Source organism: Gymnodraco acuticeps, unplaced genomic scaffold (assembly GCF_902827175.1).
Source record: "Gymnodraco acuticeps unplaced genomic scaffold, fGymAcu1.1, whole genome shotgun sequence".
Classification (NCBI taxonomy): Eukaryota; Metazoa; Chordata; class Actinopteri; order Perciformes; family Bathydraconidae; genus Gymnodraco; species Gymnodraco acuticeps.
In genome coordinates, this window is record NW_022990295.1 from 6,099,112 (window position 1) to 6,113,686 (window position 14,575).

At 40.0% G+C, this 14,575-nt stretch overlaps 2 protein-coding genes across 2 annotated transcripts in view; one reads left to right on the plus strand and one right to left on the minus strand.

The window, feature by feature from the left end:
• tmem63c (transmembrane protein 63C) overlaps positions 1-10,128 on the minus strand; it is a 38,204-nt gene extending 28,076 nt beyond the window's left edge. Inside the window, exon 1 of the mRNA XM_034222454.1 lies at positions 9,879-10,128. The gene's annotated coding sequence lies outside the window, so the exon portion shown is untranslated. The remainder of the gene's footprint in view (positions 1-9,878) is intronic.
• Positions 10,129-11,801: 1,673 nt separating this feature from the next.
• Positions 11,802-14,575, plus strand: zdhhc22 (zinc finger DHHC-type palmitoyltransferase 22). Its single transcript, XM_034222519.1, is given in 3 exon segments — positions 11,802-11,821; positions 11,823-12,360; positions 13,395-14,575. Coding segments are annotated over 3 exon segments (834 nt in total). The 5' UTR covers positions 11,802-11,803; the 3' UTR covers positions 13,673-14,575.

Consider the following 14,575-nt stretch of genomic DNA (forward strand, 5'->3'; position numbering starts at 1 on the left):
CCCTTGGGCCCGGCCCCCTGACTCTTCCTGCCGCTGCCTTCGCCCTCATGCTCGGCCCCCTGAGTTCGCCCGCTGTGGTCTTCGCCCCTCCATGGTCTCTGCCTTGCCCCCGGGCCGTCCGCCCGAGACCCCCACCATGGACTCTGCCTTGCCCCTGGGCCGTCCGCCCGAGACCCCCACCTTGGACTCTGCCTTGCCCCCGGGCCGTCCGCCCGAGTCCCCCTTCTCGGCTTCTGCCTTGCCCCCGAGCCGTCCGCCCGAGATCCCTTCCGGGCCCTCCGCTGTGCTCCTGGGCTGTCAGCCCAAAACCCGTCCTCCAGACCCCCCTCCACCCACCCTGGTGGCCCTAGTTTTTCCGTGAACGGCCGACTGTTGTGTGACGCAAATGCTGCGGCTGCAAGGCATTGTGGGGCAGCATTTTCTCCTCTCCTTTCGGTGAGGGAGGTCCAGTAGTTCCTAAGCTAAAGGAGGTTATAAAGGAAGTTTGAAACCTCCTTTCCTATCATTCTAGAGAATTCGAAGGGCTTATCATGGCTGCCACTGAGGGACTTCCGGGTCATTTCACTCCGTTAGGAAGGTTCCTAAGCTAAATGGACTATTCGACTTCAGCCCTAGTTTGTCGTTGGACATCTTACTTCTTCCTTCTCTCTGTCTATACCTGTGTACTCTCATGTTCCGATTAACCCAGCTTCCCCAAATGTCTTTCTTTTTGGTGTCTACGCCGGGATCCGGAGTCATGGATGATCCTGTTGCTGCGGTCCTGTGTCCTGGATCGCGAGCCCTGGATCTTGAATCGTGGCTGTGGTCCTGGATGGATATCCTCGTGGATTCATCTTCCTATTATACACACATGCATTTCCAAACATTTGGACTACCTATGTTGCAAATGTATTATCTTTTCAATTTACACACAGCATATATTGCACGTCTGTCCGTCCTGGGAGAGGGATCCCTCCTCTGTTGCTCTCCCTGAGGTTTCTCCCATTTTTCCCTTTAAACTGTGGGTTTTCTCCGGAAGTCTTTCCTTGTACAATGTGAGGGTCTAAGGACAGAGGGTGTCGTATTGTCATACTGATATTCTGTACAAACTGTGAAGTCCACTGAGACAAATGTAACATTTGTGATATTGGGCTATATAAATAAACATTGATTGATTGATACTAGGGATTGAATTGAAATATCGCCCAGCTCTTTTATTCTGAAAGTATCTTAACATATTTAAATAGAAAGGCCATGTTTGAGTGCATCTTATTTGCACTCCACAGGAGCTGCAGGGCTCTGCTGTCATGGTTTGGTTGGAGGATGTGGATGGGAAACCCTCATCAGATTCAGCCTGAAGGGGAAATGGGGTGGAGGTTTTAGCACAATCTGCTCACCACCTGCTCAGTGGAGGAGGGAGTAGATGTACTCTTCTCATACCCACTCTCTCTCCATCACACAACACAAACACAGATCACCAAGGTGTGTCTGCTCACAGCTAATGCAGCATCCCCCCCAGCACCTTTCTGAAGGCTGAGAGAGCCTTAGCATGACTGGGGTGATGACTACACACACTAGCAGAGATCATCAAACCTCACAACTGCTTCCTGTCTGGCTACACATGCTCATTGGGGATCGCTGTGTGTCTGCCCTGCTGCTGTGGACTGGGTCGTTCCTCATTACATCTGACATCAGTGATGGCTTCAGTAAAACCTGACTCACATAATATGTGTCTCTGTTGCATAACTATGAGTTTCTGGAAGATTCCCCCCAGTGCAGGACCTGATCCTGAAAATGCGCCTGAGACCCCCACATCTACAAAAAAGTAAAAACACTGACATCTTAATAGATTGATTCAGATAAATCTCTGCTCTGCAAAATAAGTTGTTTTTATAAATGCTTCTTTACAATAACTTTGCACCTAGATTTTTGTGAATTACACTCCTTAATATTATACAAACACCAATCATATTCCAAAGAAGCCATTGGAACCCATTTGTTTTAGTACCATATGAAAGTAAACTTCAGTTACATTACAATTGAGTGATAATACAGTTTAAAGCATAATGAGATAGCTGATGAGAAATCATTATTCTCTTCTCAACAACCATGTTTGCTTAGTGTTGGTCTTTTTATGATAAAAAAAACAACCGAAAATGCTAAGACTGTTAACATTTGCCAGGTCTCTGTAAGCTAATTTTCATATAATTCAATTATTAGGAGGCAATTATGTTTGGAATGTAGGACATCAATTTAAACCCCACATTTTCTCTTAATTATTTCATCCATAAAATTATACAGCATACTGAAAAGTGTCTGTAGTAAGTTCCCAGAGCTCATGTTGACATATCTTACTGCCCAGCGATACCCGGAATAACTAATCAATGAGTTGACTGATTGTCGAAGTCTGAGACCTACAGGAAGTTATGCACTACAAAAAGATCTCCTGCAGAGATATCAGATGGGAATCATTGGCCTGCAGTGCATGTACAACAGGCTGAGTATCATGTGAGAGGATAAGATAGTCTGACATCTGCATATGGCTGTGAATATCTATATCTCGTTCCTGGTGTTACAGTAGGCATATGGCATTGTGCTCTTTGCTGGTAAGTGGCTGTGAACGATACAACAGTTACAATGCTGAATGCGTCAGTATCACTGGGATGGACCCCTGTGGAATAGCAAGGAAATTCACAGCAGGAATCTCAAATAGCAGGGAGCCAACTCTTCACCAAAGACATACAAATAACAAAGCCCAGACTATGCTACATAACGGCTGTGGTATGATGGCAGGCAGAATACAAATGGAGGTTGCACAGTAGACGTTGTTTTTAATAATCTGTTTGTTTTCGACTTTCTGTCAAGAGGCTTTCACCAACGTGTTTACTGATATTTTGATTTAGCAGCCGGATGACATGTGGCTGAGGGGATGAGTCACAGTAAATGTCTCATTAACTGAACGATGCAATATTGGATGTACGGCACATACACCTGCTGCACATCACATCTCACAACAGTGTGTGTGTGTGTGTGTGTGTGTGTGTGTGTGTGTGTGTGTGTGTGTGTGTGTGTGTGTGTGTGTGTGTGTGTGTGTGTGTGTGTGTGTGTGTGTGTGTGTGTGTGTGTGTTAGGTGCTACACAGGGTGCAATCTGTTAACAGAGTGTGTTGTTCCTCTCAGACAGTCTGGGCTCACATGTAGAGCTAACTGTCATTCTTTAATGTGTTAAAAGCCACTACTGAATATTTATCTCATGTACTGGGATATATTACTACTGTATAAGCATTAATATTGCAATGCAGAAATAAGTATAAAGTTATTGAAGATTTTTATTAATTTCGTATTTGTTTTTTTATATCAACCCCTTGCATATCAACACAACAAAACATGAAGTGACAAATTACACTAAAATCTAAATATATGACACTAAAATCAATATATAAATCAATAAATATAATAAATATACATATCGAAAGGTTTTTGGTTGCTGTCCTCAGCCTAACAAAAATAACCCTCCTGTTTCAAAAACATTTTAAGATTGAGTTTTAATGTAACTACAATACTTTTCCAATGAGGCCAAGCATCAAATATTGCTTAAAGCTCAAATGGCTTCTATATTTGACGTTCCTGGAGCCTAAACCTAAGTGAAATTATTCCCCTGTACAGTGTTAGGTCTTTGTCTTTACCCATTTTCCATGTGAGATAGGGCGGTTTATGGCATTTTGACGCTTTGCACTGTGACAACAAAACCACAAAAGATCTTTGTGCAACAACTTCACTTTTTTACTGTTTGATAATCCCCTGCAGCTGGAGCTTTCACCCCTCCCAAGGTGTTGTAACAAACACAGAACAAACAAACAAACCAGACAAAGAAGATCCATGGAAATGACTGTTCAGCAGCTGTTTAATGCTGTAAATGTACACGGGATCCATCTCCCTACTGCAAGCTCTTTTTTTAAATCTCAGATTAGAGTCTCCTGAAATGCTAATGTCTGTGTGCAACCTGATCTCACCAGAATGCGTGACTCCACCACGACTCCTTAACACCGCATTGCGTGGTGGAGTCACGAACTTTGTTACATTTACGTGTCTGCACCACGCAAACAACCCCAATGTAAAGTGAATGAGGCTCTTTTGTCGTGGTGCACACACGCATTTCTACAACGTCCTGCAGTGAGCTTTTATTCTATAAAACGTTTTTTAAATCTACTTTATAGCTTGTAGTAACTCACAGGAGGCTTCTTTTATTTTATTTGTAATCATAATAATTTGTATTTTTCGTCAGAATGTATTATGGTGCATTAGTTACGATTTTTTGTTCTCAAAAAACAGTGCATTGTGTGTAATACAACTGTGATTTGTATTACATTAGTTAGTTTTTAAGGAAGGCCAGAGCTTCAGCTGTGTCCAATAGATTGTTCCCTTTTAGTTAACGTTTTTTAAAATAACATTATATTCCGATTTGATCATGCCCCCTTTATTGTATTACGGAGAGCAATGTGAGCGTCCATTCCCATTGGATAACGGAGGGTTTTACACCCGGAAGTGAGTATTCTCCTTAATGTCGATTGATTTTACAGTGATATCTGCACTACTCATCAACTCAAAAACACCAGATTATCCTTGTTGATTACACAACATTGATTGGTTTAAATTGTGTACAATGCTTTTGTAATTGTCCCCTTCGATTCGGAGAAACAAATATTTGTTCAGTTTAGGATGGCCGAAGACACTACACTACCCAGAATCCTCAGCTATTGTTCCGCGTTGCCTCAAGCTCTGTGATTGGTTGACCTCCAACTGCATTCCATATGAAAAAAACGTTTCGTAAAAGATAAATCATACTTTATTCAGCAGTGCTTGCTTTACTCTTTGAAAGTCATCACATGAATGCATTGTAATAAATGGGTTGGCTGCATTAAATATTACACATCTGTCGTAGTTCTTTATTTGTATTTATCTACAGAGATCTGGCCTCAAAATAGACCGGAAACTATTCTTTTACCATTCTGTTTTAATTTCACAATAAAGTTAGTAGTAATAATTTGTTTTGATATTATTGTTTTTTATTAACTACTAGACCGCTGGGTCATGTTAAGACCATCTTTTCTGTGTTGCTGTGGGTTTTTTCCATCGTTTTTGTGTTACAAATATCAAAACAATAACAGAATATATCCGTCGTAAACTAAACCAGAAATAGCAGTATATTTTATTTTGTTAACACTGTAAACTTGACAGCTTTTTAACCCATACCACCTACTGGTTAAAGCACGTTATTACACGTTTATAGTAATATTGAAATCTTGAAAAGGGATGTCCAAAATAGCAATTATATACAGTTTTTAATTAACTATTTGTAGAGAATAACGAGTAATGTATATACTTTATAGGAATCTGCAGATACATATTTAGTCTTCTCAAGCACCAACAATCATTACATTACATTACATTGCATTTAGCTGACGCTTTTATCCAAAGCGACTTACAATAAGTGCGTTCGACCAACAAAATACAAGCTTGAAGAAAACAGAATCATATAAGTACATCAGGTTTCATAGAGCCAAAACATTTCAAGTGCTACTCAACTGGCTTTAGATAAGCCAGTCCTCCAATCAAATATCTTTCCTGATTGTTGGCACTTGACAATCACCTTCCCTGAATTTTACTCAGGTGTAACTAAAGTCTGCTTTAAGGGTTGTTTATATTTCACATCATTAATCAGAATCTGTAAAGTAACTAAAATAAATGTAGTGGAGTAAAAATACCAGGTTAACCTTAAAGAAAGCCCTCAGGATTATAAAAGACCCCCATCACCCCAGCCACAAACTGTTCTGTCTGCTGCCATCTGGCACAACAGCCGCATTCTAGGAGAGGATGTGGCTGTTGTGGAGGACTACAAGTACCTGGGAGTGCACTTATGGGCTGAACTGGAGGATCAACACTGACGCTGTGTACAAGAAGGGGATGAACAGACTCTATTTTCTGAGGAAGCTGAGATCCTCACGTGTGCAGCAAGATGCTGGAGATCTTCTAGTCTGTTGTGGCCAGTGCACTCTACTTTGCTGCGGTCTGCAGGGGGGGCAGCATCAGAGCCGGTGACACCAGCAGGATCAATAAACTGATCAGGAAAGCTGGGTCTGTCATCGGCATCAAGCTGGACCCCTTTGAAGCTGTGGTGGAGAGGAGGACACTGAACAGGCTGTTGTCCATCATGGATAACCCCACCCATCCTCTCCACCTGCAGCTGGACAGTCAATGGAGCTCCTTCTCCAACAGACTGCTGACAAGGACCGATACAGGAACACATTCCTGCCACTGCAATAACTCTGTAATAAATCACCTCTGGCTGGAAGAGAACTCTCTGCTCCATAGTTTCTCTTGTAATACAACCTCGCTGTACATTTTACACATATATAATCTGTTCAATATTTGATATTCCATATTCCATTGTCATATATTTTTGAATATGTATATTTGCATATATAATATCTACATGTATATTTTCTATTTCAACACGTATATTTTCTATTTTATTTTCTTTCTATTCTTGTTTATTTGTAGTTTTGTTTTATTGTAAAATGCCTTGTCTTTTATGCTGCTGCAACACAAACAATTTCCCAAATTGGGATCAATAATGTATTATTTTATCTTATCTTACATCCGGACTAAAACCACCAGACTCAGGGACAGTTTCATCCCACAGGCCATAAGACTATTAAACACCTGAACTTTGAAATAACATCCTTAGCATTAATCTGGCTGCTACTCAGAAATAATTTGTCTAATATATCATGCTCCAATCACTTGTATAGAGACTCTTATTGCACTATTTCACTTTTTACTATTTTTCTTTTTGTATTGACTTGCACTATCTTTTCTGTGTATCTGTTTTATTGTGTAGCACTGTTGGAGGAGCCTGTGACCTAAGGGGGGCAGGGGGGGGAGGGGGGGGGGGGGGGGGGTAGGAGACTCAAATCGGAATATAATGTTCTTTTAAAAAACGTTAACTAAAAGGGAACAATCTATTGGACACAGCTGAAGCTCTGGCCTTCCTTAAAAACTAACTAATTTAATAAAAATCACAGTTGTATTACACACAATGCACTGTTTTTTGAGAACAAAAATTCGTAAATAATGCACCATAATACATTCTGACGAAAAATAAAAATGATTATGAATACAAATAAAATAAAAGAAGCCTCCCGCGAGTTAAAAAGTATACAAGCTATAAAGTAGATTTTAAAAACGTTGTATAGAATACAAGCTCACTGCAGGACGTTGTAGAAATGCGTGTGTGCACCACGACAAAAGAGCCTCATTCACTTTACATTGGGGTTGTTTGCGTGGTGCAGACACGTAAATGTAACAAAGTTCGTGAGTCCACCACGCAATGCAGTGTTAAGGAGTCGTGGTGGAGTCACGCATTCTCGTGAGATCAGGTTGTCTGTGTGATACTTGAAGGTGACCAGAATGAATTTGCTCAATATTCTTGAGAGACTTTGTACTGCTTTTGAAGTGCAAGCTCAAAATATAAAGTGATTATCACGATATCAGCACTTCATTTATGTTGTGCACCTCGGTCAAACACGTCCTTTACACGTTCAATACATCTATTATTATTATTATGAAGGGGTCTACCTGCACAGCCAAATATATATTATTAAAACCACACCACCTGTATAATGAAAAGGTTGTGGTAAAAAGTTGTAGTGTGTGTCCAATTGATCATTATGATTCCAATTAGTTACCAGTATTACAACTATACTAACTTTTTGTAGTGACATTTAAAACCTGAGGGGATTGGTAATGCCAAAGAGTGAATTTAAAGCCATGACACTATTGTAGTATTTAAGAAATATTTCTTGAAATGCCTAAAAATGTATTGTCTTAAAAAGGCCAAACATCTCTGCATTCTCATTAAACTATTATTAAATATTACTTTCCACTACAAACAAGACCTTTCTTTTTTTGATGTTTGTTCTCACTATAGGCTATGGCATGAAATTCTTCAGCATGTGTCATACAAATGTTACGCATGAGTAGTGTTGTGCTAGTTACTGAAAACCAGTAACTAGTTACCATTACTAGTTACTTCATGTCAAAAGTAACTCAGTTACTTTACTAGTTACTTACAAAAAAGTAATGCGTTACTGTGAAAAGTAACGTTTTCGTTCTTTGGAAAAAGGGCTCCCATTAATGCCCTTATAGCCTTCATTTCAGTACTGTTATTGCATTGGAGAATAATACAATCTGTTGATCAACTTGACATGCATTATATGCAATCTGGATTGCATCGATATTAGCTGGCTTTCCATTTTTGTATATTCTTTCTCCAGGTAGTTGGAAAAAGTGTTCCGTCCCATATGCCGTGTGCCGCCCGGACATGCTATCATGCTAACTAGCTCCCTGAAAGCGGGTGACTCCACTGTAGCAATAGCCTGCATGTGTTCTACAACATACCGTGCAATGGCTTTCCCTCGGTTAAAATCCAGCCGCTGTTGCTTAGGTGGAGGTGGAGTGGCGTCAGCTGAGTCTCTGTGGTCTTAGCTACTAGCTTCGTCCCAGCATGTTGTTTTCGCATATGTTTTAAGAGATTTGAATGACTGGTTTGGGCAGTAGATAGGATCTTTGACCCGCCAAGACACAACTTACATTTAACAGAAACTTTATTTTCTTTGTGCTCGACAAAAGTGAAATAGTGAGAATATCTCCAGGTGGAGAAACTAGACTTGAGCTCCGCCGCCGCCATGATAGTCTTGTTAGTAAACAACACAAACACGCCCGCAGCGCGTCTCCGCATGTGACACAGGAAGTATCTAAGTACATTTACTCAAGTACTGTACTTAAGTACAGTTCTCATCTCTGTTCGCCTGGCTGTTGACTATATAAAAAAACTAACGCAGTAACGGAGTAACGTTACAGTACCGCGTTACTTGTAACGCGTTAGTCCCAACACTGCGCATGAGTGACACGGTAACATGTCAAACACTTATTAGGAAGCTGACATTTTAAAGGCCACCTCCTCCTCAACACAGTCAGGTACATATGGCAGCAGTTGCAAATAGCATTATGAATTCCACATTAGTTTTAAATCGGATAATTACAAATACAAAATACAATTACATAGATATTTGAGCACATTCCCAAACACCATCATTAGTTTTTGTCATAACAAAATAAAGGGTGCGCATAAATGTGACCTCAGTTTACCTCAGAAGTATATTCTAAATGCTATTTTAGGAAGAGCCGGTGAGATGGTGCTAAAACCTGCTAAATATCCAGTAGATTTATCATTGATTCAACAGGTCAGGTTAACATTTAAAAGCATTCTGTCTGTAAAAGAAAAAACACAAAACATGACAGTCAGCAGAGAGAAGATACCATGGTCACAGCCTGCCTAAAGGAAGCCTAAATATGATTATGTTTGATTATTATTACTCCAATGGATAATCCAAATGCAGTTCGGGTTTTTTTTAAGGTCTTCCACCCATCTGACTCCATGAGGAACAATAGGTGTAGTGAGAAAAAGGAATGTGTTTAGTGTGTAATACTCTGACACGTTGCCAGAAACCTCTTCATCCTAACCGAGCAACAACATCCCTGTGCCAGGATGCAGGGAGTCCTTTAACGTTTCCATTTCACTTCAGGCTAAAATCGGGATATTTTAATAGAAACAAATTAGTGGTTCTCTCGTCAACCAGATATACTTAAGCGACTCTGTCCCCTCGCTTACTGCAGCACTCACAACAGTCTGCTGCACACCCACCTTCTTCTTCTTCCTCCACCTCTGTAACTTGATGAAAACGATTGAGCCATACATATCATAATAAACCCCCTCCACATCGCTTTCAGATCACAACACGAACACATGACTTTAAAAAACAAAACCGCATCGCTCACCTCAGAAAGCTCCCTGATCGCTGGCGTCTGGCGATGATGGGGGTGCTGCTGTGTTTTTTCTCCAACACCAAGAAACAAGAGAAACTCCCACCTACTCAGGGACCGTCTGACAATTAAACACCTGCCTCTACGGATGCTAGGGGAGCGTCATGTTATACTATAACTACGATGTCGTGTTTTAGGCTAATACCAATGTTAGGATATACCAATTGATTATTATATAATTATCTGTTATTATTAACTGTTTGTTTCCCCTGGTGATTAAAGTATTATTATGTATTTCACTGAAAGATTCCAGCAGAATGATTAAGGCGGTGAGACAACAAAAGGCAAGACAAGTGGGGATTGTTATGCCTGCTGAGTAAAGCAAAAAATAAAAATAAACGTATATTACTCATCTGACAGCACTCATATTTTAAGGTAAAATAATTGAGGATGCATTGCCACCTACTGGAAACATGTCTTTCATGCATTGTCCCAGGAAGACCAAACAAAGGTAGTTGTTTGACCTATATGTTAGATTAAATGAGCCATCTATAACAATATGATGCAACATAATAACGAAAGATTTAACAAAAATGTGAAGCTTTTGAATTATATATTTATTGATTTTTACGAATTTGTGACACTTTTTCCTATTAGGAAGTATTTTAAGAGTGTTTTTCTGTTATACTTGAGTAAATTATCTGAATATCTCTTCATACTGTCAACAATCAAATAAAAACACGAGAGGTCTACACATGTACAGAAGTGGTTAATATAGATAGGTGAAAGAGTTTTGTGAAATGTTTTGACAGAAAAAGAGACATGTTGTTTTTAAATGACTTGTACGCCAAATTCGTGCTGCTATTAGTATGGGTCTGATTGAACTATCCAGCCAGTTATAAGTCAGGAAAACCAGAGAAGGTAAAACACAGACGCATCCAGACCAACAGGTGGCGCTAGAAAAATAAGCAGACACTTGAATAATGAAAGGAGGACTTCGATGTGGCTCAACAACACCTTCAGTACGTTTGAATGAACGTGCGGAGCTGCGAGCCGAGGCTCCGCGGTGCTGAAAGGACAGCTCCTCCGTCCTTCATCTGCAGGTAGGCAGCCTGGACACCATCACAGCTGTAACTGCGTATTCATGGATGTGCATGATTGACTACATCATTTCTGAAGAAAACAGCAAACACGGAGCAGAGGAAACTGCGATAGTCCTTCATTGTTGCTGCTGTGTGTGCTTATCTAGGGCATCCATTGGCCTAAATAGTGTTCTCATATATGAGCATGAAGAACCATTTTTAGCTTACTCTGTGGGAGCTCCTTCCTTCCTTCATTTTTTGTTTGGTTTCTCTGTGATTTGCACATCTGTCAATCATGTAAGTTAGTAGATCACAGACAAAATTATGAGATATTCTTGGTATTCTCAATGGCCCCGTATCCCTAGACCCTACTTTGCAGAGAAATTAGTTTTTTTTCCTCAGCAGCACACTTACTTTTATTATAGGAGCAACCAGATCACACCGTTTTTCAAAAGATCTAGTATAGGAGATGTGCTACTTTCACACAATTGTAAAGAGTCATCTGTTATCTGTGTATTTCCATCAGAACTTTTTTAAGTAATCTGTGAAAGCCATAATAAGAAAATAATTAGTTTTAGTATATTATAAAATAGGCCACGTTTTTGAATGATTTTGCACTTGTATGATGTTATGTACTTCTTGAAAAGTGTAAACGAATGTATTATTTTTGATTTGATTTCTTATAATTGTCAGGGTTAATAGCTCTCAGTTGTTGATTAGTCAATAGAGCAAGTTGTTTCCTTTTACCTAAACAAGACAGAATACATTTTGTTCCTGCAACATAATCGCCCCGCAGAGCTTCTAGCAGTGTTCTTTATGATAAACGTCTGTTTCCTCTGTCTTCACTCTCTCACAGATATGTTCACCAGGATGTTGAAAACTGAGGCTCCTCAATGCCGTGGCACCTGCCTACTTCTTCTTGGCTACAGCAGTCACCTTCATTTTGCACTTCTGCTTCTTCATCCCAACAATCTTCCCAAACGCCGACACATCACTGACGGGGTCTACAACTCTTCACACAGTTGTTTTCCTTTTCTTGATGTTCAACGCACTGGGAAATTACATAATGACTATTACATATCCTGCTGAGAGTGCCAACGAGATTGTGGTTCCCGTGTGTTCGGCACACTGCTCGGACAAAGTGGACGCACACTACCTCCTCAACGGTCGCCACTTCTGTAAACTGTGTAAGAAGGTTATCCTCAAGAGGGATCACCACTGCTTTTTCACTGGGAACTGCATTGGCAACAAAAACATGCGCTACTTCATCATGTTCTGCATCTACACGTCATGCACTTGTTTGTACTCCTTGGTTCTTGGTGTGGCCTTTCTAACAGTGGAGTACTCCATCTCCTTTGAGAACCCGCTGACCTTCCTCACTCTTCTCCCCCTCTCCACTGGTTACTTCTTCACAGGTGAGTTGTTTAATCCAAATCAAATTAGAGCTGATACTTCAAGATTCAGGCTGACTCCCTGAAAACAATGGTGTTTCTGGACCATTTCAAATATAAAAAAAGAACTGTTACATACAACCACCAAAATAGAGTTGGTTTTCCAAGAGACTTATAATAACAAGTAAGGACACTCTAGAGTAAGTCCTGATCTCTGCTAAGCCTCTCTCACAATGTTAACCCTTAGATGCATAAGTGGGTCTTCTTTGACCCGGTGAGGTGGTTTTCTTGAAGTATCTTTGTAATTACATTTTTTTATCATTTCATATTCCAGCTATTCCTCAAAAAACATGTTTTGGATATCATGCCATTCAAATTTTAAATTGACATTTTATACATTTTAAGACATTTTAGTTTTTGTATTACTACCCCAAGCTTCCATAAGTGGGTCAAAAATGACCCGCATGCATTTTCTATGGAATTTCGTTTTTTTCAAAATGTAAAGAAAATGTCTAAAATTATAAATAGTGAACAATTAAATATAAAATATTTCTAGTGTGAACCAAAATATAATACTACATATTATACAAGTGATTTTTCTTAACCAAAATGACAAAAATGGCATAAAAACATATTATTCTAATACGGGTCCTTTTGACCCACTTATGGAGGAGTGTAGGGTCCAGTCACTCGTGCATCTAAGGGTTAAGAAAAGAGAAAACACATTTGCCCTGTTATTGGGATTCCCTCCAAAATGTAATGGATTCTTCGTTGGCCCATTCTACGTCCTTCCAGTTCATCAGAAAAAAGGAATCAGGGTTTTAGTTTTCCGTAATCCTGTTGATAAACAAGTAAACCAAACACAGGCATTTAATGTTGATTTACATTGTATTTATCATCCATGATTATCAAGAACATTGCCGGACAATGACGTATTCTCTACCTAATTTCGTAGATTGTTTATGTTCGCACCACCAGATACCAGAGCAAATTCCTTGTATGTGTAAACGTACCTGGCAATAAACTTGATTCTGATTCTGATGAAATGTCCCCCACAGGAACAGTCTCAGGATTGCAGTTGTTCCTGGTGCTGATGCTGTATGTGTGGCTGGGCATCGGGCTGGTCTGTGCGGGCTTCTGTTGCCAGCAGGTGCTGCTGGTGGCCCGGGGGCAGACCTGGTGTCAGATGCAGAGGGGGCAGCTGGTGGAGAACCGCAGCCCCTGGAGATCCAACCTAAAGGATGTGTTTGGAACCCGCTGGATCCTTGGCCTTATCCTACCTGTGCAGACTGCGGAGACGTGCTTTGAAGACACAGATCAACATAAGCAAGACTGAGAGAAAACCGAACGTCATATCAAAAGCTCTTAATAGGTCACAAGCGGCACAATTTGTAGAAATGCTTTTTTTGGGATCCACGTGGTGAATATAAAATGGATACTTATGACCTTTAAAGTAGTTTGTGAAATAGTAATCTGTTAGCACACATTCACTTAAGGACAGGAGCCATATATTGATGTGAATAAGAACATAGTGTAAGTGTATACCTTAAGTAGCTTTCGACAAGGCAATATTAAGACTAATGAGTGGGTCATTTGGGACTTCCAGTTTTAGATGGCTTTGCAGGGGCATGCATTTACAGCTTTGCATTTTGATATCATGCTATTGATTTCAATGCCATGCGCCACGCGGTGCTCTGAGATTACCAGTCATGTGTGTTGTTCTTCCACACTTCCTTGTAGATTAGGATGCTACAATGTGCCATTCAGGAAACTTACAGTAGTTTTCACAAAAATCATTTTCTTTGACGTTAAGGGCTAGCAGATAAGGAAACTACAGTATGTGACTAAAGCATTAACTGCCGTGCTAGAAACCATTGTGCTGAAAATAAACCCTCACATGTTGAGCCTGATTTCTACTCAGATGAATGTAGTAGAACAGTGAAGCTCCTTATTTAGAATGAGCAGGGCAAATGTGAAGATGACTACCATATTATTATCCAGGGTATTATTCACAATGTGCCATATATGCTTACAGATGACCCCAAAGATGAGGTATTCACTACACCGCTTACGATAGGGCCCTCTGTATAACAATATTAAGGACTTTCAACTGTTATGCTTCTACTACAGCTTGTGACATATTCCACAACCTGTCAAATATGTTTCGGATATTAATAAATATACTTTTTAGAGCTATTTTGTCTATTAATGTTATATCAATAAAGATATTCAGATCACA